Raw genomic sequence first — 24605 nt, 5'->3', positions numbered from 1 at the left:
CAAATTGCTTGTCTACAAGCTGTGTAGCCTAATATTAGTTGTGCTAAAAATGATGTTCTCCTAGTAATACGCTCTAAAAAAAAAAATTTAAATGAACTCATTCAGTGTGAGCACATCAAAACACTTGATCACAAATATTCTTGGGGAATCTTTTTAGCATATTTGTTTCACTAATGATTGCTTGAAAGATAAATATATCATCTAATCATTGAGGCAAATATAATTTAGGAGGATATATAACTACAGTAGTGTAGTTCACATAGTGTTGTTGTGTTTGAATAGTGGTTTAATTTTCAATATCACTGCATACAAAGACATATGAGTGCTTTGTCTTTTTTGTCAAATAAGGACAGTCAGAGATGCATCCCAAAGTGAAAAGTTTATTTCATCAACAGAGACCTTTTCCTAGCAGAGATGCATAAGAGTACACCAAAAGTCAATTGAACATCTCTCAGATGAGGCATTGGAATTAAAAAAATACATCACAACCTCCAGTGGACACTCATGTAACTACACCCTAAACATCCAACCAAACAGAACCTCAGGGAAGCACTTCAAATATTTTGCACCTAAAACAAATTGTTCATCTGAACATTCCTATCATGTTTGGTGCTTATACGCTACTTAATAATATGAGGTTAATTTATGCCATTCTCATCCACTGAAATTTACAACCAAGAAGGAAGAATTGAGCCTAAACTTTTAAGAATGAGGATTCGGGCATCAAACTTCTTTCCAATGCATTCTTACAACTTTAAAATAACCCCTTTGTAATTCTTTAAAAAATATCTAGGTTTTAAATTACCTTAAAAGAAAAAGGACATTCCGCACCTCTAAAAATAAAATGAAATGTAGTCTAGTAAACACAAATTTTTATTTGCAAGTTCCAGAGTTTGTACTACATAAAATGTAGCTTTGATTATCAACTTCACCATTAAAAGCATACAAATCTTCTTCTACACACACATCTCATGACACATCTCATGATATCATTCAGCCAAGGGCACTTGAACACTTTCTTATTAGGCTGCAGGCTGTGTGTGTTTGTGAATATTTATTATATAAACTGTTGTTCGACACAGTGGCAATCTAAGCAAATATTTCATATTACATTCCATCTGTTTAGACTTAGAAAAGTATGAATCTCTTAAATTCTCTCTTAAACACATCTATTGCTTTCTGTTACTACTGACCTTTAGAAAGGGAATCCTAGGCTTAGTAATCATGATGTACATAAACAGCATTCAACAAAATGAGCAAAAAAATATAATAATAATAATAATAATGATTGTACAAACCTTATTACCACCCCAAAATAAAGGTGACAGAAGACCTTCCCACAAAGCAAAATACAATAAAAACCATAAATAGATATTTGCATGATTAAAATGTACCATATTCTTGAAAACTTGTAAACTTTTAAGTTTAATCCTTATTAAATGAACATTCATTAATCCACCTTCAATAGTCTGAGAGACAAACCTTCAGAGCACACAAGTCCTTAAAAGCTTCTAATCACAGAAATATGTTGATAAATCTCAAGCTTTCTAGAGAGACTAGCACTGAAACACCATTAATATCCTGTGTTTAGAGGATTATTAGTCTGTGCAATGAACGTGTGCGTTTGACTGTGTGCACTTCCTAAGCTGTTGAGAAAGAATTGTTGCAAATGCCTCAGTGTGAGGTTTGAAAGTGCTGCGGCCTACGCCTCTATCACATATCTACATATAGTGCTACATTGTACACAGACAGTGGCAACACTGATGGTGGCGACATCATAAAAACACCAGAATAACATTACAGTGACATTAACAGAGCCGTTGCGGTATTGACAATCCTGTAACGTTAATTTAGAGCAGATAGTTTCTGGCATTTGCATTTTCATGGCTTTCGTTCTCTCTTCAGATCCATTTGATCATTTTGTTATTTAACAGTCTTGGGGAAAGTTAAACTTTGAACACTTCATCACCTTTTTTTTGTAATATAATGTGCAATTTAATTAAAAGTGATGAGTTTAGCGACAACAGAATGGAGAAAATACTGTATGATAAGGCAGCATTTGGCATTTTGTCCGAGTGGCATATATGCAATGAATACAGTATTATATATCCTATTCATTACACCTGAAAGCACTGGCAGCGATGTACGTGCATTGGCTCAAGCAAAGGAAGGAAGAGGAAGGACACCGACCTACAAAACAAAGCTAGAAGGTCGGCTGGTGTGAGCCTCTGCCCTTAAGCTCTTAAGTAAAGTGCAGGGACATGTTGGGAGGCACAAGCAGATTCAAAACTGGCTGATTCGTCTCACGCTCCCTCTCGCACGCTTTCAAGCCACCTCGAGTTCTCAAACCTGTTCTTTTGTTTAAGCAGCTGAGCGTTACATGTCAAAACATGATAGAAAAAAAAACTAAAGATAAAGCAATGCTTTTCTTCGTGCATTAAAAACCATTCACACTAGCACTAGAAGACTGGCACGTCACAGTCTTGCCTTCCTTTCGACTGACAGGTGGTTTTGGTGCTTAGCTGGACTATCATGTATCTTAGTGACATGTCTGGTGAGTGAATGGATCATACCAGCTTTGAAGTTTAGCAGCAGAGTGCCGACCTTTAACCATCAATGCAAACCTGCAGTACTATACAGACCCCATAGAAGCCCAGGTATTTTCGAACACAGTTAAGTTAAGAACAGCAAATCTACATCCTCTCCTCCATGTCCATCACCTAGCTCCAGATACCTCTACATTTATATGGTTGCTGTAGCAGTGCAAGGTTGTGACGTACACCTGGGATTTATGGAAGGATAGTGAAGGCGTTTGTTGTATCATTTCATCTTGTTGCGGACCTGCAGCAGCGTGGGGGTCTGCTCCATGATGCGTACGAGCAGCGTGTCGATGTAATCCTCGAGATCTCGGATCAGAAGCTTCATCTTCTTTATCTCCGTCTCACGTTTCTCCAGCAGCGCCCTTCGCTTCTCGTAGTCCTCCCGCTCCTGCCTGAGCTCAGTATCTCGCTGGATCAGCAATTTAACCAGATCGCTGTGGTTTAGGTGATAGTACGAGCCTCCTCCCTCCACTAGTGGCTAAAACAAGAAAGACAAGCAAAGATTTGCATTGCAAGACTATTTTGAAGTTGAGAAAAAAAGTCACTTCTGAATTATATTTTGATTTGTGATCATGGTGATGGATTTAAATGACAGATCTATCATAGAAGTACAGTAGTACACTGCAAAACCTAACAATCAAATTCATTAAATGAAAGGGGTTAATTCACTCAAATATTACTGAAACTTCATTGCACTTAATAGAAAATGTTTTGTGAACTCAATAACTGATTATATTAAGCAGAACTCAAACTGAATCAAGCTTAAGGCAGATTTCTAGTTCCCAGAATACTTTGCTTCAGACTAGTAAATGTTAAATGAAATGCTATTTTATGTTTTTGCACAAGATTAATGCAGGCAGAGATCTGTTAGTGTTTATTGTTGCTATGTTGGGATTTAAAAGGTTTTCTGTTATGTCTGAATTTTTGGGGCGTTACCATTGTGCTGAAGAGTAGAGCCTGTGGTTAGCTCGAGGATGGGCCAAAACATGTTAAGACTATATACACTGCTCTGTTTAAAAGTAGTAACTGCACTTACCAATGCAGTGATACGGTGCCACCAAAATCATGTACTGTCTGAGTAGGTATTACATTTGCATTTAAACTTACTTCGCGAAAAAGGATGTTTTATATAGTATGAATGTGTGTAGTATGAATGTAATCCGGACGTACTACATCCGCCATCCATCATTATTATGTAACCTACCAGCGTCAGTTGAGTCGCTTCACCTCCATTCATAAATCCCCTCCCGTGGCCTCATGGGATAGTAAAGTGTCCATTGAATGTGCACTTCAGAATCTCGCCGGAAGTAGTAGGTCATCCGGGGACTTTTCGCCTACTGTTTTTCGAATACTATGTATTTGGACATACTACTTTGTTGGCGTTCTGTTTTTCGCATGCTATATAATAGAGAAGCGATAGTCTCTTGTGGTATTAGCACATGTTTAGCAGTAGCCTGCTAAGTAGCTAGCTAACTAACAGGTAACTATAAGGGAATAGTTTAAATTGAATAATTTTAATCAATTCAGTTGAGTTTCAGCAACAAAAAATATTTGAGTGAAGTTTAATTGTATTTTAGGAAATATTAATTAAGTGAACTCAACTGAAATAAGTTTACAGAACTTATAACTATTAGTTTGTAAACTTAAATGAATTGAAGCAATCGGTTTCCTCAATTGAAATTAGTTTACAGTTGTACTATTTTACATTGTAGTAACTACTAGTACTAGTGCTTGTTTTAATTTGATTAACATTTAAACATTTTAATGTTAGTAAATTAATATTTACAGAATGTTCATCTAAATATATAAAAAATATATACATATATAAAAAAAGAGTCATGTCTGAGCATGATAGGTTTCTACAAAAATGTAATGGTTTCTGCAAAAATATTAAGTAGCACAATTGTTTGATAATAAGAAATGCGCCAAATCAGCATATTAGAATGATTTCTGAAGGATCATGTGACACTGAAGACTGGAGTAATGATGCTGAAAATTCAGTTTTGACATTACAGGAATAAATAGAAAATAGAAATAGAAAATGGTTATTTTAAACCGTAATATTTCACATTTGTATTGTTTTACTGTATTTTTGATCAAATAAATGCAGTCTTGGTGATCAGAAGAACATGTGGGAAAATTACATCTAATACTTTTGAAATAAATAGTGCAAAAATATTACTTTTACTAAAATAATGACAGAGTAGGAAAAATGTTTGCGTTGTATTGAACTGTAGATGCCAATAAGGAGACATGACAAGTGAAAGTTGACAAAAATGTTTTTGGGTTCATCAGTGTCCATGAATTCATGTGTTAAATCCGTTTACTCACAAGGCAAATTTACCATAAAAAAAACAGACTGCTTCATACTCATGCTGTACCTTCTTGTCAGCATCCTGATCTGAGTGGTGACTTCGTCCTGAGTGGATGGTGGATTTAAGCTTCTCTAGTACGGAGCGACCCTCGGACCTTTTCTCATCAGGGGGTGTCAATGGCTTCACGGGGTGTGGACTACAAGACATATTGACACAGCAAGATTAGAAAGGGTACAGGGCAAAAAAGAATGGTGACAGCTTAATATAATAAGTCAATCAATTTATTCACAACAGCACACCATTTAACATGTTTTCAAGAAAAGCTCTTAAGGCCCATTCACACTAAGGAAGATATATATAATGATAAAGATATAGTTCTAAAAATCGTTCTAAATATAAAAGAATAGCAAAGTCCACACAACAACTATAACGATAACAGCACAGAGAAACAATATAATTGGAATTACTTTAAAAAAAAAATCTGAACAATTTAAACACCAGACAAATTAACTGAATGATATAATCCGCAGGTGTGGACGCTAATATAGTTATCGTTATAATGATCTTTAAAGTTATAGTTCTTGGTGAGAACAGCCTTTAGTTCTGAGACAAGGAGATCTCTTCTAGGACACAATAAATGTTACCTTCAGTCATCATCCAACAACTCATTAGACTAGCTGCAGTAAGGGTAATCAAGCAAACAAAATATGAAGCTAAAATTTACTCAGGCAAGCTTCCTGTGGACCGAACCAAGTCACTTGATTGGTTAACACCTGCTAATTGAAGTGAGGCTCCCCCATCCCAACCGTAGGATCCACAAGAGAGTGTGAGCCTATGTGTGATTGTCCATGGAGAAATCAGTAGACATGCTGCTACCACAAACAAATTAACACAAGAGAGAAGATGTGGATGAAGGGAAAGAGAATCACCCTGCAACCTGAGAAAGTGAAGTGCATCGATTGCACATATAATAAGGAGTCCCAAAAGACACCTTGCCCAACCCCATAACACCATTTTCACAAGAAACATACCTTGCACCACATATCTGCTAAAACAGGAAATCTGTAGTTATTGAAACTGGCAAGACTGTAGAAATAGTAGATGTATGTGGAACATCAGTTTATAATGCTGTAGTCCATGCATACCCCAAAACCAAAATCATTTCTAGCATTTCTAGTCTTATCTGTATCAACCAATAAATGAGAATTTTTTAATGATCCAATATATTTAAGCCTATACATAACAGTCAAATAATCATGGGACCCCACATTATTTCTAGTTGGCCTACCTATCAATAATTATTAGTTTTCAGCAGCATTAGCCAAAATGTCCATATTACTGTGGAAATTATCCGTTTCAGTAATTACAGATTTGACCTTTAAACATCATTGAAGACAATACGTTTTAAAGCTGAATGGAAGTGACTGGAAAGCCCAAGGAATAAAAAGATCTCCAGATGTGCCCATTAGATGTGCACCAGATGTGCCGATCTCCCATAACAACCACAACAAAACGAACTGAGACCTCACCTGCTCTGATGATCAAATGTCTGTGTTTTATCCTGGATAAAAGGATTGTATGATGTAGAATTCACAGGCTGCATAGTAGGAAGAGGAGCATGTTCTGGACGTGGTAATGACTCTGCTGTGGTAGGGGGAATTATGGGAAAGGGGAATACTGCTATATGTGGTGTTGAGGAAGCTACAGGTGAAAGGTCGAACAAAGAAGATGTAAAGTTAATGTTGTGGTCATGCCTTGAAGCCAGCATTGGCTGTTCACAGACTGAAGGTGCTGATGGCTGGGGTAAAGAGGGCCAGTTCACTGGAAATAAGTCAGGTGTCTCTGAATCTTGACCAGCTGGGGTTGTCCACATTTCAGCATTTCTATCTAGACTCTCTGCAGATTCAAAGTTTGCGACTGGACTTGTGATAGTACAAAGAAGGTGCGTTTCAGTTGGCTGGGGTAGAAAGATGTTTTTCAGGCCAGAATCAGTTATGACAAGGTCCTGTGTGATACTGGAGGTTTGTTCTAATGCACAATCGGATAAAAACACGTCAGGTTCAGTCAGCCTGGATAAATGTAGGTTGCCCTCCGATAAAATCCCAACAGATTTAATATTATGGGATTCGTCGTTTTGCAGTTCTTGGGAATCGTTTTGTTTGGTTGGGCAGGTTTTACAGTTATTTACCAGACATGTTTCTGTATCTAATGGTGCAAGCTGAGCCTCAAGTTCTGCTATCATATCTGAGGTAACAACAATTGGCATCATATTTTTGGAAAAGTCATATTTTTCAACATTGTCCCCTGAAGGGTTGCACTGTACCATTGCTTCATCAAAATCTGACTTTATCATGTCAGACATGTTCTCAGATGATGTATTGCATGAGGGGGCTGATTTTGGTGTAAAGGTATGTGTTTCTGGCAGGATGTCCAATAAACAATTTCTTGGTTGAACATCCTGAGGGGATTCTGGCTTTGGCAAGACTTCTTGAAATGGTTTAATGTTTTCTTCTATGACCTGATTTTGCTTACAAGCCATTTCTGGTAAAGCCTTTACAGATGTGTCATCTTTTGGCATGGCATTAGAGATATGGTTTGGCAAGGACTCAAATATTGAAGTGTCCTCTACAGACCAATTGTGTCTGGGTTTCACATCCTGTGTGAGCTCTAAGCTAGGGGAAACTGAATCCTGCTGAGATACACAAGTAATGTACTGGTCTGATTCTGCACTCTTGTACAGGCTGTGGAGGAGCACACTGCCAGGTGAAAGCACAAAGTTTGGATCTGATGCATCCTTGTCTGTCCCTGTTTTAATTCCAGTGGTGGGAAGGAGATGTCTTACAGGATGTGTTGTCCCATTAGAATTTGTTATTTCTTGCTCTTCACTGATGCTGGCGAGTAGATTACCCATTAAGACATTCTTGCATGGACTTGTGGGCAATTCACTGACTTTCTGTTTGTCCTCCTGCATGTCATTAGACATGGTTTCTGAAAGCCTTGGAAAGGAAGGGCCATCAAATAGGTTCTCAGGAACAGACTCTTCAATTTCAGAACGGATATCTTTACTACTCTCACTCTCTAAGAGACCATCTCCTGATTCATTCTGAAGCATGGTGTCCATAACTGCATTTGTTTTCTCCCCATTCTTCACTGGCAAAGCAGCTGACACTAGGGAACTCGGTGCTGACTGAACATGGCTTCTTGAAAGCTCAGTGGTTTCAACTAGGGACTTTCCACTTACTGCCACAGTTTGAATGAGTGAGACATTTGATCTCCAAAATTCTTCATCACATTGTATTATATTACCTGGAATGATGTCACTCTGTGGAGAAAGACAGGGCTCAATAGACTGGTGGTCTAGATCTCCACCTAGCGAATCAGATTTCACAGTGGACTGTTTCAGGGTGTCATCTGAGCTGTTGTCTCTACAGAATTGCAAAGGATCCTCATGGTCGATCACAGACTCAATATCTGTAGCAGACTCGGGTGCTTCGGACCTCTGTGATGTTTCAGGATTCACAGACACCCCCTCTGAGAACTCAGTGCAGACACTATGAAGAAGGTCAACAGTGTCTGCTTCTGATAATGATGGCTGTGTGACATCTGATTTGGCATTTTCTGAGTTTAGGGACATCTTTGGTTGGTCTTTAAGAGTTGTGGCATCAGAACGGTCTTCATTCATGGAGTGAGGTGACAGTGCAGGATAAGGGCATGCAAGTGTATTCAGTTCAGAAAAATCTAAACTGGAATTTTCGGGTAAGGAGATTTCGGATAAATTCATATTAAATTCTGGGAAGCCATGTGCCCCGTGATCGGTGTGGTCAGGCTTGTCAGAACTAGAGCAAATATCAATAACATCACTTCCTGAAACTTGAATTGAGTCAGCAGCAGTTTCCTTGGGTGTCTCTACAGTACTTGCTGAAGCAGTTCGCTCTAAATCAGTTAGATCATTTGTATCCGACACCATTAAGCCACCCAAAGCACCTGAGGGCTCTTGATTATTTGTTTTCAGAAGGAGAGGAGGGGGTGTAACCAAATTCGTTGTTTCATTCACCTCATCTGAAGACTTCAGTCTATCCTCAGCTAAATGTTCAAATTCATCCTTTTCTGTCTTTCCCTCGAAGTGAGAAATTAAAGGATCAAATGAAAAATCCAGTTGGGAAGGTCCTTTTTTGTTTCCAATCCTTAGCAAATCTGGGGTGGCATTACCGCCAGACTGTGAGCTAAAGAGAGAGGGCACATCGGGAGTTAAAGGAGCAGCAGAATGAAGCTCCTGAAAAAAAGGATTCTGCTGTGCAAGTGGGAGGAAGGGATTGGCTTCAGAAAAGGGTGGAAGAGAAGTGAAGGGATTAGCGTGTTTGTCAGCCATACTCTGTGAAGGGTCATTAAAGTTCAAGGGTACAATTGGACAGATTGCACTGGCACCTGAGTGTGACCGAGGAGACACCAGCGGGCTGTGAAAGGAAGGTATATACAGTGCACTTCATTAGAAACCGTGACCTCCATTAAACCCTTAATAACAGTGAGAAACAATGATGGCCAAGTGCAATGACCAGTGACCTTCACCATTTAAAATGCAAAATCCCTAAAAAAAACAATTGTGCATCATGCATTCTAAACAAAAAAGATGTTTGCTATAGGAAACTTCTAAGTAGAGGGCACTAAGTAATTGTAATAACATTGTGTTGTGCTCAAAATCATATTTCTTATAAAACTCCTTAAAGAAAAGCAGTTTCCAGTGTGCATACTGTGGATAGTATGTTTGTTTTTGTATATATGTGATATCTTATTGACATTTTATGATGAATTTTATGTGCAGTATAAAATCAGAGCACAAAAGGTCAGATAGTTTCCTAAAAAGCAATGCCAAACATCTGGAAATACACATGATAATATGCCATATGACAACTACTAAATATATTACAGTTTTATAAATTTACTAATGCGTACTCAAATGAAGTTTAAAGACTTAGCATGCAATAGTGCCTTGTGATGTGGCAAGCAGTACACTAAGACATGTAGAAACGCTGAGATTTAAAAGGCCATAACAAATCACCCAACCGTACTAGAGGGGGAGGTGAGCGATAGAAAAAAGAAAGAAAGATTGAGCAAACAACAGACTTTTACAGACTGACATCTTTGCCCTTTTAGTTAAGTTCATACATAAACTAAATCACTTTTTGCTCCAAGCAAGTAAACATAAGAGAGCATGTGATATTGGTTGGGGTATTTGACATGTTCCAGTAGCTAAACTTAAAAGAAATACCTATGAAATAATTTGAACTAGATGTCACAGTTAATAAAAACATGCTAGAAGCCAGTTGCTTAGGAAAATATTAACAATACTTGTGAGCTAAACTGCATTGTAAATGGTGATTTTCAAAAGAAAACTGTTTTTATGTTAGGTCAAGGCTTAACCTGTATCCATTTAATAGGTCATTAGCCATGAAGATTTAGTCTGTTATGGGACATTTCATGGGTGAATAATAACTTGATCAGCATATTATCTTTGAGATCTATGTGTGTAAATCCGTTTATCTCACTCCCATCAGGATTTCAAGGGACTTTTTTCAAATTATTGCAGCCCAGAAACGGCACTGCTATTTGATGAATTTTTGTGGTTTTTTTGCATTGAAATTCCACCATAAATTATTATGCAATTAATGTCAGTAACAGCAGAAGTGCAATTTTTACCTGTAAATATGTTTGTGCATAATAACTGAATATGCATTAATAAGCGCGCACCAACTAGGCTCAACAATGAGTCAATAAATTTGTATAGTAAACAGTTTATTTTTGATCTTTACATAATCAAGTATCAAATTCCAAAAGGATTTCTGCATCTTTGACAGATGCAAGAATGCAAACATTTGTGCGCAAATATGGCACATTTAGTAGGGTCAAATGTAAGCAACTACATTCTGCCAAAAACCCTTCCTCAGGGCAATTAGCGAAGAGTACAGATGACTGTCATTTCAATGAAGAATTGTGCAGTTTATGATAAGTCAAATCAAGTATGATTATTTTAAAGGAGAAGGTTTTACTTGGACTTTCACAACCCAAGACACAAAAGAACAACATTGGAAGCAAAAGTATTCGCCTGTTTTGTTTGATTAATAGGATTTAAAATAAAGTGGCAATGACGTCTTCGCACATGGACCAAATGTGAAAATATGAGATGTAATGCTGCTCTCTTCTGGGTAATCTCACTTCAAGTGCCCTACAGAGTGAGTACAACATAATGAAGCTCACTGTGGAATTTGCTCCAAGACCTCAGCAGGAAACTTCAACATGAGATTAATTTGATAAGCCTAGAATTCACAGACCTTAATTAGTCAATATTGCTTTCTTTTTTCCTCTCAAGATTTCATTTTTTGTAGATGTGACATAATTGCAGCCTTTAGCAATTAATGCAGGGATTTGTTTAATTAGCCAGTTTTTGCAATTGCAAAAGTTAATGCAGTTTATGAGCGTGTGTGCACATTTTTGTTGCACAGCATGAAGAGGCATTTCCCTGCTTTTCAAAAACCCAAACCAAAGCTCAGAAAAATGAAACAGAGTGTGATCACCAGCACCCATGAAAAAAGAAAATATTTACCAAACAATGGACAGCATACACACCTACACCAGAAACAAGAATGTAGTTACACTGGTTTAGGTCAGTGACAGATTTAAACTGATTGACTCCTCCCATTCATAGCGAACACAAACACTCCCACACACACATTCAGACCCATCTGTCTGCAATACAAAAATAGTACTTTCCGATTAAAATTGAGAAATCATAGCTTGGTATTTAGGGAGAACACGTGTGAAAGAGAGAGAGAGAGAGAGAGAGAGGGAGAGAGAAAGAAAGTTAAAGGAAATAATTCAAGAGTTCAGGTTTCCAGGCAACACCTCCCTCTGCAATGCAGATGCTGAAACTAAATCTATGGCTGTATGTCACAGCGTTTACTCTCACCGAACCACAAATACACACGGACACACTTCTATTTGGCATCTGTAACATAAATATGGCAAAAGTAAGTTACCTTGGTTTACTGTGCGAGTCCTTGGAGCCGAACCATCCTTTGTGTTTGACTTCTACAAGTGGTTGAGCGTGTTCTGCTTCCTCTTTACTCATGATTGGCCGTTTCCCAGCCAAATCACCTCTCTCGTGTGAAAACAGGCCCCTCCTTTTCTTGCTCTGAGTCTCTGTCTCTCCAGCAGGTATCACTGTTTCCATCGCCGCCTCATCCGTAACCCTTCCAGCATGCTCTAATGCTGCTACGATGGCAGCTTTTTCTTCCTCTCCGGGTTTATCGAAGGACCAGCGACGGCCATCCACAGGGCCGCCGTTTTGCTTTTCATCCCCACGGCGAGGGAGGTTCTGTAGGGAGAGGGAGAGAGAAGAGCCCTTCTGAAGCACCCCGAGGGCTGGGAGCTGGGACTCAGGCCTTGGCTTTGACTCGGACTTGGAAAGCCGGGTTTCTTGGGATTTCTGTTCATTTGATTGAGTTTTCTGAGGCTTAACTGGCAGCTTGGTTGCCTGTGGTTGACCTGACTGAGTTACTGGTTTGGTTGACTCTCGTTGAGGTTGCTGTAGTATGAGTGACGGTGGGTGGTGAGTAAGAGGAGACGTTTCCACCGGATTCCCGTTCACGCACACTGAAGGAAGTAGAATAGGGGTGTCGTTCTCTGACGTCACAGAATGAGGCACTGGTAAGCTGATGTCGTACATCATATGTCTGACAGGAGAAACCTGTGGTGAGGGAGCCACTGTGTGTTCTGAAAGAGAAAGAGTTTTATTGTTTTCTTAAAGTTGCACTGCAATGGACGTAGTAACATCTTTTCCATATCACGATCCGAGTGAAACAGATTATTGAAAAACAAAATGTAGCATGGGGACTTGATTGGATGGAGGGAGATCTGAATGCAAGTATGCAGTCGATTGTAAGAAAGGATTGGAATGACTGGAGAGTCCAGCATGTGTCACAAGAGATAAGTCTGACATTTCACCAAAAGGTTGAGTTTATTTATTTAAGAAAACGAGGGATAAATCCAAATAATTTTTTTGTGGTACATACAATATAACTTAATGGGGCCAATTTTTGAAGGATTTAAATGCAGAAATGTGAAGCTTATATTTTAATAAAAGCAGGGTCACACTTATTAATAGTTGATAATGTAGTTGTTAAGTTTAATTATTGGGTAGGATTAAAGGATGTAGAATATGGCCATGCAGAATAAGGCATTAATATGTGATTTATAAGTACCAATAAAAAGCCAATATCCTAGTAATATGCATGTTAATAAGCAACTAGTTAATAGAGAGAATTGGACCCTAAAGTGTTACCAAAAGTATATACTAGTATTAGTGCTGTCAAATTGATTAATCGCATGTAACATAAAGGTTTGTATTTCTATAATATATACTGTACGTGTGTGTGTGTGTGTGTGTGTGTGTGTGTGTGTACTTGTACAACTATCTTTGTGAGGACCAGTTTGAGTTTTAGACCACTGGAGTGAGGACAAAGAGAGTAAAGTGAGGACATTTTGGCTGGTCCTCACTTTCTGAGACCCCTTTAAAGGCCTGTTTGAGGGTCAAGACTTGGTGTTAGGGATAAGGTTATAATTAGGTTAAGGGTAGGTTTAGGGTAAGGGTTCGGGTTAGGCACTTAGTTGTGATTGGTAAGGTTAGGGGAAGCGGCTAGAGATTGCATTGTGTCAATGAATGTCCTCACAAAGATAGATGTACAAGAATGTGTGTGTGTGTGTGTGTGTGTATAAGGCATATTCCAATGGCGGACTAAATCCAGAAGAACTGTGGCAACGTCTCTAAGACACATGAAGACACCTTCCTCCAAAGCTACAGTACTGTGAAAAGTTTAAGGCACTTGTGTAACAATGCCGTAAAGTCAGGATGCTTTTAAAAATAATTCCATAAATAGATTTTATTGATCAATTATCTTCTATTAAATAAATCAATATTTGGAGAATAGGTACACTTGCAAATAGTTTTTCAGGTAGCTTTGCAGGGAAGGTTTCTTCAAGTGTCTTGGAGACATTGACGCAGTTCTTCTAGCTTGAGTCTTTTTTTAAAAGAGTATTATTATGTTTAAATCAACACTTTTACAATCATTTTAGTGTTTTAGAATTTTTGACGTTACATGGTCACTTCAGCAAAGTTGTACAAATGCATACAACTTTACACAGAACAGGTTAATAAGCGATTTTAACTTAAACTACTTAACTACTCAACTACTTAAATGTTAAAATACTTGCTGCTTATGGATGCCTCACTGTAACCCAGATTTTAGCTTTTTGTTTTTTTAAAGGAAACCAGAGATAAGTTGAGATTAATTGTTATATTGATTGAGTTGAACTTGTACTGAACCCAGGATATTCCTTTAAAAAACATCAAATGATGTGGTGCATACCTGGACTGCTGTCTGCAGTCAGGTTGCTGCTGTTACTCGGAGAGTTGGACAGATCTGAGACCACCACGCTGATTCCTGCCGTCGGGCTGAGGCTTCCGCCCCGCGATGAAGACTCGCTGCTCTCGGAGCCCAGTGACGTGCTTGAGCGTGTGTCTGAAGACTTCCTCAACCTCCCACGCAGGAAAAAACTTCTCATCTTACTCCTGCGGATCTCCCCGCCTTCATCATCCTCGTAGTCTTCCTCGCCGCCCCCATCACTTGGCAGCCGCCCCCGCACACTTACCGTTGACCCGTATCCTCCAGAGACGATGGCAGAAGAGGAATCTTCTTCTCTAGAGCGCTTCTTCGCCCGCATGCGTTCTCTGAGCTTGTCGAAAGCAGAGCGAGGTTTGTCCTTCATGGAAAGGTCATACATGCTGGCCGTCAGGTTGTGCCGAGTGAACTGCACGGTCAACTGAAGCTCCCCTCTTTCCTTCTCCTTTTTGCCAGTTTTAGAATGCAGCAGGTGCCACCTATGAACAATAATGAGTAAAGAAAACTGTTAAAGGGAGGCACAAATAATATAGTGGCCAAAATTTGTTTTTAAATTTTAATGACAAGTTTAAATAAATCAACAAAATATGCGGACAATATTTTATATATTTTAAATATTTTACATATGAACATTTGGTTGGTTAAGGTATTTATCTGACAAAATTATTTGACAAAAAAAGGCAAACAGGTTTTTTACCAAGCAAAAAAAAAAAAGAAAGCTCACAGGAAAAACTAAACACGGACTCGTTTTTGCATGTTCATAAGTTTGTATGAGAGCCTGCCCAAAAATTATGTCCACACAATTTGGCATGTTTCATTGTGTGTTATCACAAATAAATTGACTCCAAGCACAACTACGCCATATGCTTACAACATCTTTAACAAATTGTTAATAATATTTGAATAAAGGGTGAAGATGGCAAGTTTCCTAGACCGGACATTACTTTTGGCCACTGCTGTACATCCTCTCACTCTGTTAGAACAAATAATAGGCTACTTTAAACGAGAACAATATACTAAGAGAGATCAAAACAAAGCATCAAAGTATTAGGCATCTAAAAAAAAAACACAAGTTCATTCATTTCCAAATATTGCTAAGCCAAAAGTAATTTCAGCTATGAATGCTGACCTTGCATATCTGCATTACATTTTTACATTGTGAAACCTTTGCCATTTTTTATATTCAGTGATGTGTGATGATTTAGGAAGACACACATATAGATTAAAAAATATGAATCCTCAAAAAACATCATAAGGTGGGCTTCAGAGGAGATCCTCAGGGTATCTACACCAATATTATATTAACATTATATATACCTGTAATATACAAAATAAACATTGACAAATATTATAATAATAGATATTTAATTCTGAATGCTCATTTCCTGTTTTTACATTTAGAATAGCTTTGCCGTCATCATATTTCCACATGAAGTTAATCTTTAAAAACACATTGAGAACTATTCCTTTAATTTGATTGATTTAGACTTTAAAAAAAAAAAAAAAAAAAATAAAAAAAAAAATTAGTATGGATTTTAATACCGGCCATTTAACGGTTATATAACATGAAAATAATGATCAGCTTATCAGTTCCTTTATTTTAATATTACACCAAAAAATGTCTGTCTTTTGGATTGGTGGAATTGTGAGAGAAACATTATATTTCTAGCAGTCAGTCTACTGAAGGTTGAACTTGAAGGATAGATTAATTGATCTGATGTTCCAATGTTTTTCCAAGTGCCCTTTCCCCTACATTCACATTCCCATATAGAGCTTTCATTTTCAAGCAAACACAAATACACAAGCTTTAGGTTTGAACTTAGATCAAAAGGTCTCCCTGCTAAATTAATTGAGGATTTCCATGATACTCAGGTTTTTTTTCTTCATGTAAACACATACAGACAGACACACACACGCTGACAAAAGCAGAGCTGGGACAAGAAGGTCAGCTTTCTACAATCAGCATTATTTCTTTTCTAGACACTCCAAGAGACAGCACACACACACACACACACACACACACACACACACACACTAATATACAATTTTCTTATTGTTAGACACTTGGCTGACACATTAAAAGAAAACAATTAACCAATTAACAGATGAACAGATAGGCGGATCCACCCACACATGAATGCCCATTAATTATTCACATTTACTAATAAACACATTTGGCATTCCTCCAGTGCACTTCTGTTGCTGTGGTAGAAACACATTGAAGTGACACTGGGATATGTTGTTTTATATAGCAATTAGTAAAGGTGATACATACATTATTATTTTTTTCGGTGTTAAAAATAATTTCTCCAGTTCAAATTGAATGCAGACACTACTATATGTAGGTTGAACTATATGTAGATTTGATGAACATTGTAACTTGGATTCCATCCAAATCCATATATAGCTGAAAGTGAGGAAAGAGGACGTTTCTTTTCTTGTTTTCTTTTTGCAGAGTGTAATTCACTTATAATTCATTACGTACATTTTTACAACATGCACACTGTCTCATTGGACTATGGCTTGAAATGAGGGTAGTTTGATGTTCTGATTCCAAAGCAAATTAAAATGTTGTCAGCCGCAGTTCATCTGGGAAACGCAAATATTCACACACATATACACAAACAGAAAAATATACCGGCCTTGCGATGTCATGGCAAAGTATCAAAGACCACCAGAATAATGACAATCTCTAACAGGAAATCAACCTTCTCCTTCTAGGTCGTACATCTACAGCATTTCTGATACTCTCGCTTTAAACACAGAGCAAAGTCACTTCATCCAAAAAGGAACACAATTTATGTCTCATAGATGCGAGTACCTTATTATATTCCATCCATTCTCACTGTTGCCTTACCATGCCTTTTACAGTCTTTAAAATCCATATATTTCTATATAATTTTCTTTCATTTTTGCATAGTTCCTTTGACTAATGAACTAATGAACATTATTACGACCTATACTCAAAATGAGCAGACACAACCTTCTCAAAGCACAATAATCTATTAGTATGTATAACAGACACTTCGAATTGGGCAGCTTGTTGAACAGGGATGTGCTATTTTTAAGTGATCAGACTGAAGACTAGATAAAACCAGTGAATACCATATTCCATAGAATAAAGAGAAAGGCGACAACGTTGTCAAAACGATCCGTGAAAACGATTAGAAAGGCTGTTTTATGCTGCCAGGTCAGTAGTTGACGATGTCACTAAAACTATGCGCCCATTGACTGAACAAGTAATATTCATGCGCATGACGTCACCGTTTTCACAAATTCGTGTTTTTGGAGTTTACACAGAGACGATAAAGGTTTAGTTTTCAAAAGTCTGCGTCTTCACGCCTCCAAAACCCCGTTGTCGTGTAAATGAATGGCTAAAACGCATAAAAAAGTTTTCCGTTTTTAGTTGAACGCGGTTTTGTGTAAATGGCCCCTCAATTAATGTTAATCTCAGCATTTACTAATACATTTTTAAGATCAAACGTGTATCTGTAAAAATGTGTTAATGCACTGAACTAAAATGATCATGGACATTTTTATAAAATATCATTAACAATTGATAAAAAAATGCTGTAAAAATAGCTACCTATATAATATAATATAATACCTATGTTTTTTATTGTTAATTTGCATTAACTTTTTGTTAACAAATTAGACCTTTTTGTAACATTTTGCCAAAATGTACAAAATGTTAAATAAATTAAGCCACCATTTTTCCTTTACCACCTGCAAAATACCCTTTCTGCAAAGTTTATTAAGTTACAAGAGGAATTATGTACTGTATTATGCACAAAGGTGTGATCAAACAATGCCTGGCCAACTAAGCAAAAGAAAAGCAACATGAACCTACTAAACTAGAAATTAGTTACTGAATATTTTGTCTTCTTTTACTTTTTATTAAAAACTTTGTGTGGTGGTTGAAGCTCAAAATGTAACTGCCTGTGTCTTTAAAGAGCTTAAGATTCAAAAGCGTCTAGTCAGCAAGTCAAATCAGTTTCCTTTATAGCATCTTTTATGTTTACCACACCAAACCAATGGGCCCCAAACACCCACTTGTTCCAGTATCAATGTGAATAACCCAGATTCAACGCTACAATCATTTCACCTCTGACTGAGGTGAGCAGCAGACTCCTGCCCAGTGTGGTTAGATGTGGGCTTTATTACACGGCATCCAGCGGAACTAGCTCTTTCACAGTGTGGTCTTTAAAAGAAAAATTCTGTAAATACAAGGAAACACTTTTTTATATCAGTGCCAAGTATAGAAAACTCACATCTGACGGATTCAAGTTTTAATCATGAAGTGCAGAGTCAAGAGTAATCTAATCGTTACGTCTTACAATTTATGGTAATTTGCCAACCCACACACTAACTACATGATTCATCAGTATACCCGACTCACCCCACCTACACAAACAAGGGGATATACCAACACGCAATCTGGAAATCACCAGGAACCAAGAAGTGAGCAACATATACAGCAAATATTAAACCCTCAGTGTCAACATTTAGTGCACTTAGTAAATTGAGAACAGAGATCTGCTACCCAGGCCTGATGGTTTTGGGCCAGGCTCAAGTGTTCTTCCATGTATAACTTTGGGGTTGTAGTTTATATGGGCTAAAATAAATTTATCCTAAAAATTTAACAACTTAATTTACATACACCCTCCATCTTTGAGTCAGAGCCTGTGAGAATCTGTGCATCTGATCTACTCAAAAAATAAATAAAAAGAAAGCAAGCGAGCGAGCGATTTTGGATAGTTCACCCAAAAATTCTGTCATCATTTACTCACCATCAAATTGTTCCAAATCTGTATGAGTTTCTTTCTTCTGCTGAACACAAAAGAAGATATTTTGAAGAATATGGGTAACCAAACAGTTGATGTGCCCCATTGACTTTCATAGCATTTTTTCCTACTATGGAAGTCAATGGGTGCCGTCAACTGTCTGGTTACCCATATTCTTCAAAATATCTTCTTTTGTGTTCAATGGAAGAAAGAAATTCATACAGGTTTGGAACAACTTGGTGAGTAAATTATGACAATTTTCATTTTGGGGTGAACTAGCCTATCCCTCTATGGCTAAAATCAAATGTCATTCCTGTGCATACATTTAATTGGGAGCATTATGTAGGCCTTAGTATACAGTTACAAAATAATTATCATTGTGTCACATGACCTACTCTTGAGGTATTACTACCTATTCGTGTCTTATATAAAGGAGTAGGCCTACCTTTTATTAAAACCTTTTAAATAAGTTAAACACATCCGTTCTGGTTACATCTCAACAGAAGTGGTGTCAGAAGAGCACTGAAGGGCCTCTATATAATAGCCTACAAATAAATGATTTCATATTTGGAGGCCAGTTACAGGAAGTGGGGCGTATACTGTGAATAAATATCTCACAGTTGTAGTGTTAGAGTCTAGATATAGTGTAGAGCCTCACTCATCCACATCCACCCAGGCAAATAGATTTTCTCAGAATCATACACATAAATATATGCACAGAGACTCTACACAAAGGTTAAAATGCATCTTAAAACACTTTCCTCTGCATGCTACAGTGAAACACATAATAATATATTTTCTTTAGCCTCAGGATGAATGAGAAATGTTCAAAAATGTATCAATAAATGAAAAATGAAGAAGTCATGCTCCACTGGTCTGATCAAGCATCCATCTTGAGCTATTCTGAGCCTCTGATATCTGTTATCTAATACCACAGATGCTTTTGTTATTGCTCAAAAACTCTTGGTTACTGGAGGATAATATCTTAATGTGAATGGACAAGTATGGCACATCCTGTAGCTGACAAATGGTCGTGCAATGTAACAAATTATTTTTGTAAGTATAAAAAATGCATTTTAAAATGGTTTGAGATGCTACATAGAGTTTAGTAGCTACACTGCAGTCAATGCATGGTAACTTAATTAATTAATAGTGTGATACTTTTATTTTGTTAGGAAACTTAAATGTTAACCACCTTTGAATCACTAAGATTCTAGCATAAACGAAAGAAGAGCAAACCCCAAACCCCATTTCGAGAAAACAGCTATTTTATGAAGTGACGATCTCGTATTAATTTGTACGAAGTGAATCGTACGGGGGAAAAAACTATTTATTTTGAAAAAAGTAAGCATAAAAAAAGTCTATACCTAACCCCGCCCGCCCCAACACACTGGAGTGTACGCAGATAGAATGAAAAAGTAAGATTGTGCAAATTCATACGAATTAGCCACAAATTCCCCAAAAAGTGAAATAGTTACATATTGCCATGCGACTGTGTTGGTGAAGCCCACAAAAAAGGGCATTATGGGTAAAGAGCCCTGATGCACCTGGTAGAGTCAGCACATGACCCAAGCCTTCATTTTCCTGCTTGTGCCTTTATCTTACATAATCAGAAAGCTGACAGAGCAAAACTAGACTTCATTCGCATAAGCAATGAATACAGATCTAAACAAGCATTTCTCAACACTGATCCTGGACGCCCTCTAAGATATGTTTAAACTGTCAGTCCAAATCTATTTATTTGTGTATCCGAATGGAATCTGATCTAAATGATTAACTGTAACATTAACATTAAATGTATCGCAACTGTTCATATCCGATTTGTGTGTCCCGCCACAGCACACTTTCGTTATTCTTACAATATGACAATGTGTAGCCACGGCACTGGACTACTACGTCTAATGAAGCAGCGGCAGAAACGCAGGAGACTGGCATGAGCAACTTTATTCCATGCTGCCGTCTCAAAATTCAAAGAGGGGTCTTGACCAGGCCGACTAGCAGTGACTGGAGGACTTGTGTGGCATCACCTCATCACTGGACCACGGTGATATCTCCATTATATTATCATTTTCTGAGCGACCTGCACATCGACAACACACCCTTGTTTCTGTAATGACATCTGACGTGTTTACGTGGCGTGAGAAAAAAAGCTATGCAAAATCCAATCAGAACGGTCAGAATAAAACAGATTTTCAGAAATGAGATTTGAATAGGATTTCAAACCACATATGAACGTAGCTTGAAACTAATTTGTAAAAAATTTAAACATAATTGGAGTTATATTAAAAATTATCCTGGCTCTTCCAAGCTTTATAATGGGAGTGAATGGTACCTTAAATTTTGAAGCCCACAACAGTGGGTTAATAAAGCTGAAGGGGGTTAATAAAGGCCTTCTGAAGCGAAACGATGCGTTTTTGTAAGAAAAAAAATACATTTTTATAACTTTATAAACTATAATCACTGGCTTCTGGGAACGACCATGTGCGAGTTGAGTTCCGGCATAAGAGTGACCCGGCGTAGGATGTAGGAGTAGCATAAGCTTTGACGCCTCTCGCAGTTCAAACTAATAGGGCTGAGCAACAAACTCAAGCTTCTCTTCTCTTATATCGAAATCCTTTGACATTTCTCTTTAAAAATTTTGTTTTAGACTTCCAATTCGTGACCGGTGTTTTGTTTTGCTCTATCCTCTGCGCTTCCGTGTTCATCATTACATCATGCGTCGGGTCAGGGGTCACTTTTCTGCCGGAACTCGACTCGCATATGGCCGTAACCAGAAGTCAGTGATTTTAGTTTATAAAGTTATAAATATGGATATTTTTCATTACAAAAACGCATCGATTCGCTTCAGAAAGCCATTATAAACCCCCTGGAGCCGTATGGATTTCTTTTATAATGGGCTGATGAGCTTTTTGGGGTTTCAAAAAAAATGGTACAATACACTCCCATTATAAAGCTTGGAAGAGACAGGATATTTTTTTTTAATAGAACTCTGTGTTTGGCTGAAAGAAGAAAGTCATACACCTGGCATCATTTTTATTTTTGGGTGAACTAACCCTTTAACACATTTAGGCTGTCTCCCTTGTGGGACACACCCATCTTCAGGTCTCAGGGGTTGAATGTGCAGTGTTTGATGAGAAAAATGTTAAGAAAATGTACCATTGATAAGCCTCCAGAAACAGGAAAGGAAAACACCAATGAAAATTCCCCTACTTTCCTCAGTCAACATCCAGGCCCACTTAAGAGGGCGTGACTGCAGAGGAACAGATTGCAGCACTGTCTGAGCAAGACATATCCGACTGGGCTAATGGCACATATTAACCCTTATTCCTTGAGCCACAACTGCTGCTTCAAAACGAATAAATACATAAACAGTCAATGCAAATACAAACTTACTCGTTTTTCATGCTTTTCCGATTCTGGAAGGCTTTATCTACCGGTATAACAGCCTGGCCCAGGAACACATCTAGTCCTATGAGAGCACGGTGCATAACGGTGAGGGTCAGGTCGCCACTACCGGGTGGGTACGCGTCTCGCCCTCCCTCCTCCAGGATCCCCGGCTGCAACTCGAACGCGCATTCCTCGCCCCATTCCGGGTCCGTAGTCTTCTCCATCACGCACGTGGAATATTTCTCTTTGCCCAGCTGGATGATGGTGTACACATCGCTGGTGCCGTGTTTACCCTTCGCGCGCAGCCCTCGGGCCCGTAGCACAGTTACCTGCACGTGCGTTGGCACCCATCGCTGCTCCTCGTCATTCTTCACCAAGGACATGGTCACCGGTGCACCGCACACGGACACATAGACAGTGGGGCGGCTGATCTCCCGGTCGAGCGTCGCTTAGTAACCGCCAGCCTATCGTCGTGGTCCACAGTGAAACATTTTTAAGATTCAGCTCGCGATAAAGTGGCTGGTTTGTGTCCGGGTCGGGCGGACAGGTTTCCCTCTGCAGCGTTACAGCCACCGTGCAGACCGGTCCACCGACGTCACTGCTGTATCCTCTCCGCAGGACAAGGAAGTGACTAGAAGCGGTACGGTACCCCGGCTACATCATGCTGCATGCGTGTTGCTCAAATACACGTTCTCTCGTGTGCATTTAAGAAAAGCAGTTTCACTTGGCAACCTCAGATTGAATAAGCAGTCGTTCGTTGTCGAACTTTGCGAAAATGCCGTCCAGGCGAGCTATCCTGCGTGAGAATCCGAATACTGCCTTACGATGACATAATATTGCAGATATACGAGGATGCGCGGAGTTTAAACCGGGAATCCTCTGATACAGGGCAGGGTTTTAACCCTCATGCTATCTTTTTAAAACCATTAAAAATTAATGAATTCTTTAGTAGGATGTCATGTTGAAAAATGTGTTAGTTGTTTAAAGTTAAAAATAAGAAGATAAATCATTTAATATTGAAGGAGAGACACAATTTCTATACAAATAAATGTTAAAAAACTTAAATGTTAAAGACTCAACTTTGGCACATGGTGTTTCTCTTCCTGGTTCATTTCAGTCATTTCATAATATCTAATTTAATAACAACTTATGTATTATTGTGCATTTAGTTTATTAGAGCTAACACTCCCCATGTAGTTTTAGTTTTAACACAACTAAGATTTTAGTTAAACTTTATATATTGGTATAAGGGATCTTTTCAATACTACACTTAATAAAATGTTTAAGGTATTTTAGAGTTTATAGACATTGCTTCTATCACTAAGCATTCCACATAAACATTACAAATGTAATTATACATATAAACTCACACACCCTCTACCTAGCTTAAAAGGTTGAAATATTTCTTACTTCCTGTTCGGGTCCTAATTAGCAGCATCAATGATCCCCAAGAGATTCCCTTTTTTTAAAGAATTTTTGGTGACAAAATGTTACATTTAATGTGTAATATGACACCACAGGACAATTTACACATTTTAAAAACAATAAAATGAAGCATCTGTTTACACCAAGGTATAAAAAGGTAGATTACAGAGTAGATTGTGGTAGATACTGTTTGCACCCAATAGCAGATAGCATCCTGTTTACAATATAGCGATATATGATTTTCACACAAATTATAAACAGAAGTAACATGCTATACTAAGGTAATATTGTCTGAGCAATGGTTGGTGGAGTTTGTTAATAAAGCCTTTGCCAATATTTGCACTTAGAGCAAGGAGATTTTAATCAATGATCAGTCATGAACCGGAAACCTGTTGTCAGGACCTCTGACACGTGAAGTGGGTTTGAAGCAATGCACTAAAATAGCACTGACAACCACAACTTCAAAGGGTTAGTTCACCCAAAAATAAAAATTCTGTCATTAATTACTCATCTTCATGTCACTCAAAACCCACAAGTGTTCGTTGATATTTGGAACACAAACAAAGATATTTTTAATGAAACCTGAGAGATTTCTGTCCGTTTATTGAAAGTCCATTTGCCCAAAACTCTGATGCTTCAAAA

The 24605-nt window shown here is 38.0% G+C and overlaps 1 protein-coding gene across 2 annotated transcripts; it reads right to left on the bottom strand.

Moving 5' to 3' along the window:
- Positions 1-366: 366 nt before the first annotated feature.
- Positions 367-23555, bottom strand: rab11fip5a (RAB11 family interacting protein 5a (class I)). 2 transcript variants are annotated; one of them, XM_082153605.1, is made up of 6 exons: positions 22545-23555; positions 14335-14846; positions 11947-12682; positions 6445-9369; positions 4982-5111; positions 367-3078 (listed from the first exon to the last, which is right to left on the bottom strand). In XM_082153605.1, the coding sequence occupies exons 1-6, from the start codon at positions 22919-22921 to the stop codon at positions 2821-2823; spliced, it is 4938 nt and encodes a 1645-aa protein (XP_082009731.1). In that variant the 5' UTR covers positions 22922-23555; the 3' UTR covers positions 367-2820. The 2 variants fall into 2 exon arrangements, with proteins under 2 accessions (XP_082009731.1, XP_082009732.1); XM_082153606.1 differs by lacking the exon at positions 6445-9369 and having other exon boundaries at positions 22545-23546.
- Between the last annotated feature and the right edge of the window lie 1050 nt (positions 23556-24605).

The sequence above is a fragment of the Leuciscus leuciscus genome (genome assembly GCF_965113295.1).
Source record: "Leuciscus leuciscus genome assembly, chromosome: 22".
Lineage (NCBI taxonomy): Eukaryota > Metazoa > Chordata > Actinopteri > Cypriniformes > Leuciscidae > Leuciscus > Leuciscus leuciscus.
Note: the sequence above shows the minus strand (reverse complement) of the source record. Positions and strands in the feature narration are given on the sequence as shown.

Excerpts from the sequence above, each read along its gene's own strand:
- rab11fip5a (XM_082153605.1), bottom strand. The coding sequence starts at position 22,921 with ATGTCCTTGGTGAAGAATGACGAGGAGCAGCGATGGGTGCCAACGCAC. Across the intron at positions 12,683-14,334 it reads GACTGCAGACAGCAGTCCAG|AACACACAGTGGCTCCCTCA; the intron begins GTATGCACCACA and ends TTTCTCTTTCAG. Across the intron at positions 3,079-4,981 it reads ATCAGGATGCTGACAAGAAG|CCACTAGTGGAGGGAGGAGG; the intron begins GTACAGCATGAG and ends TTCTTGTTTTAG.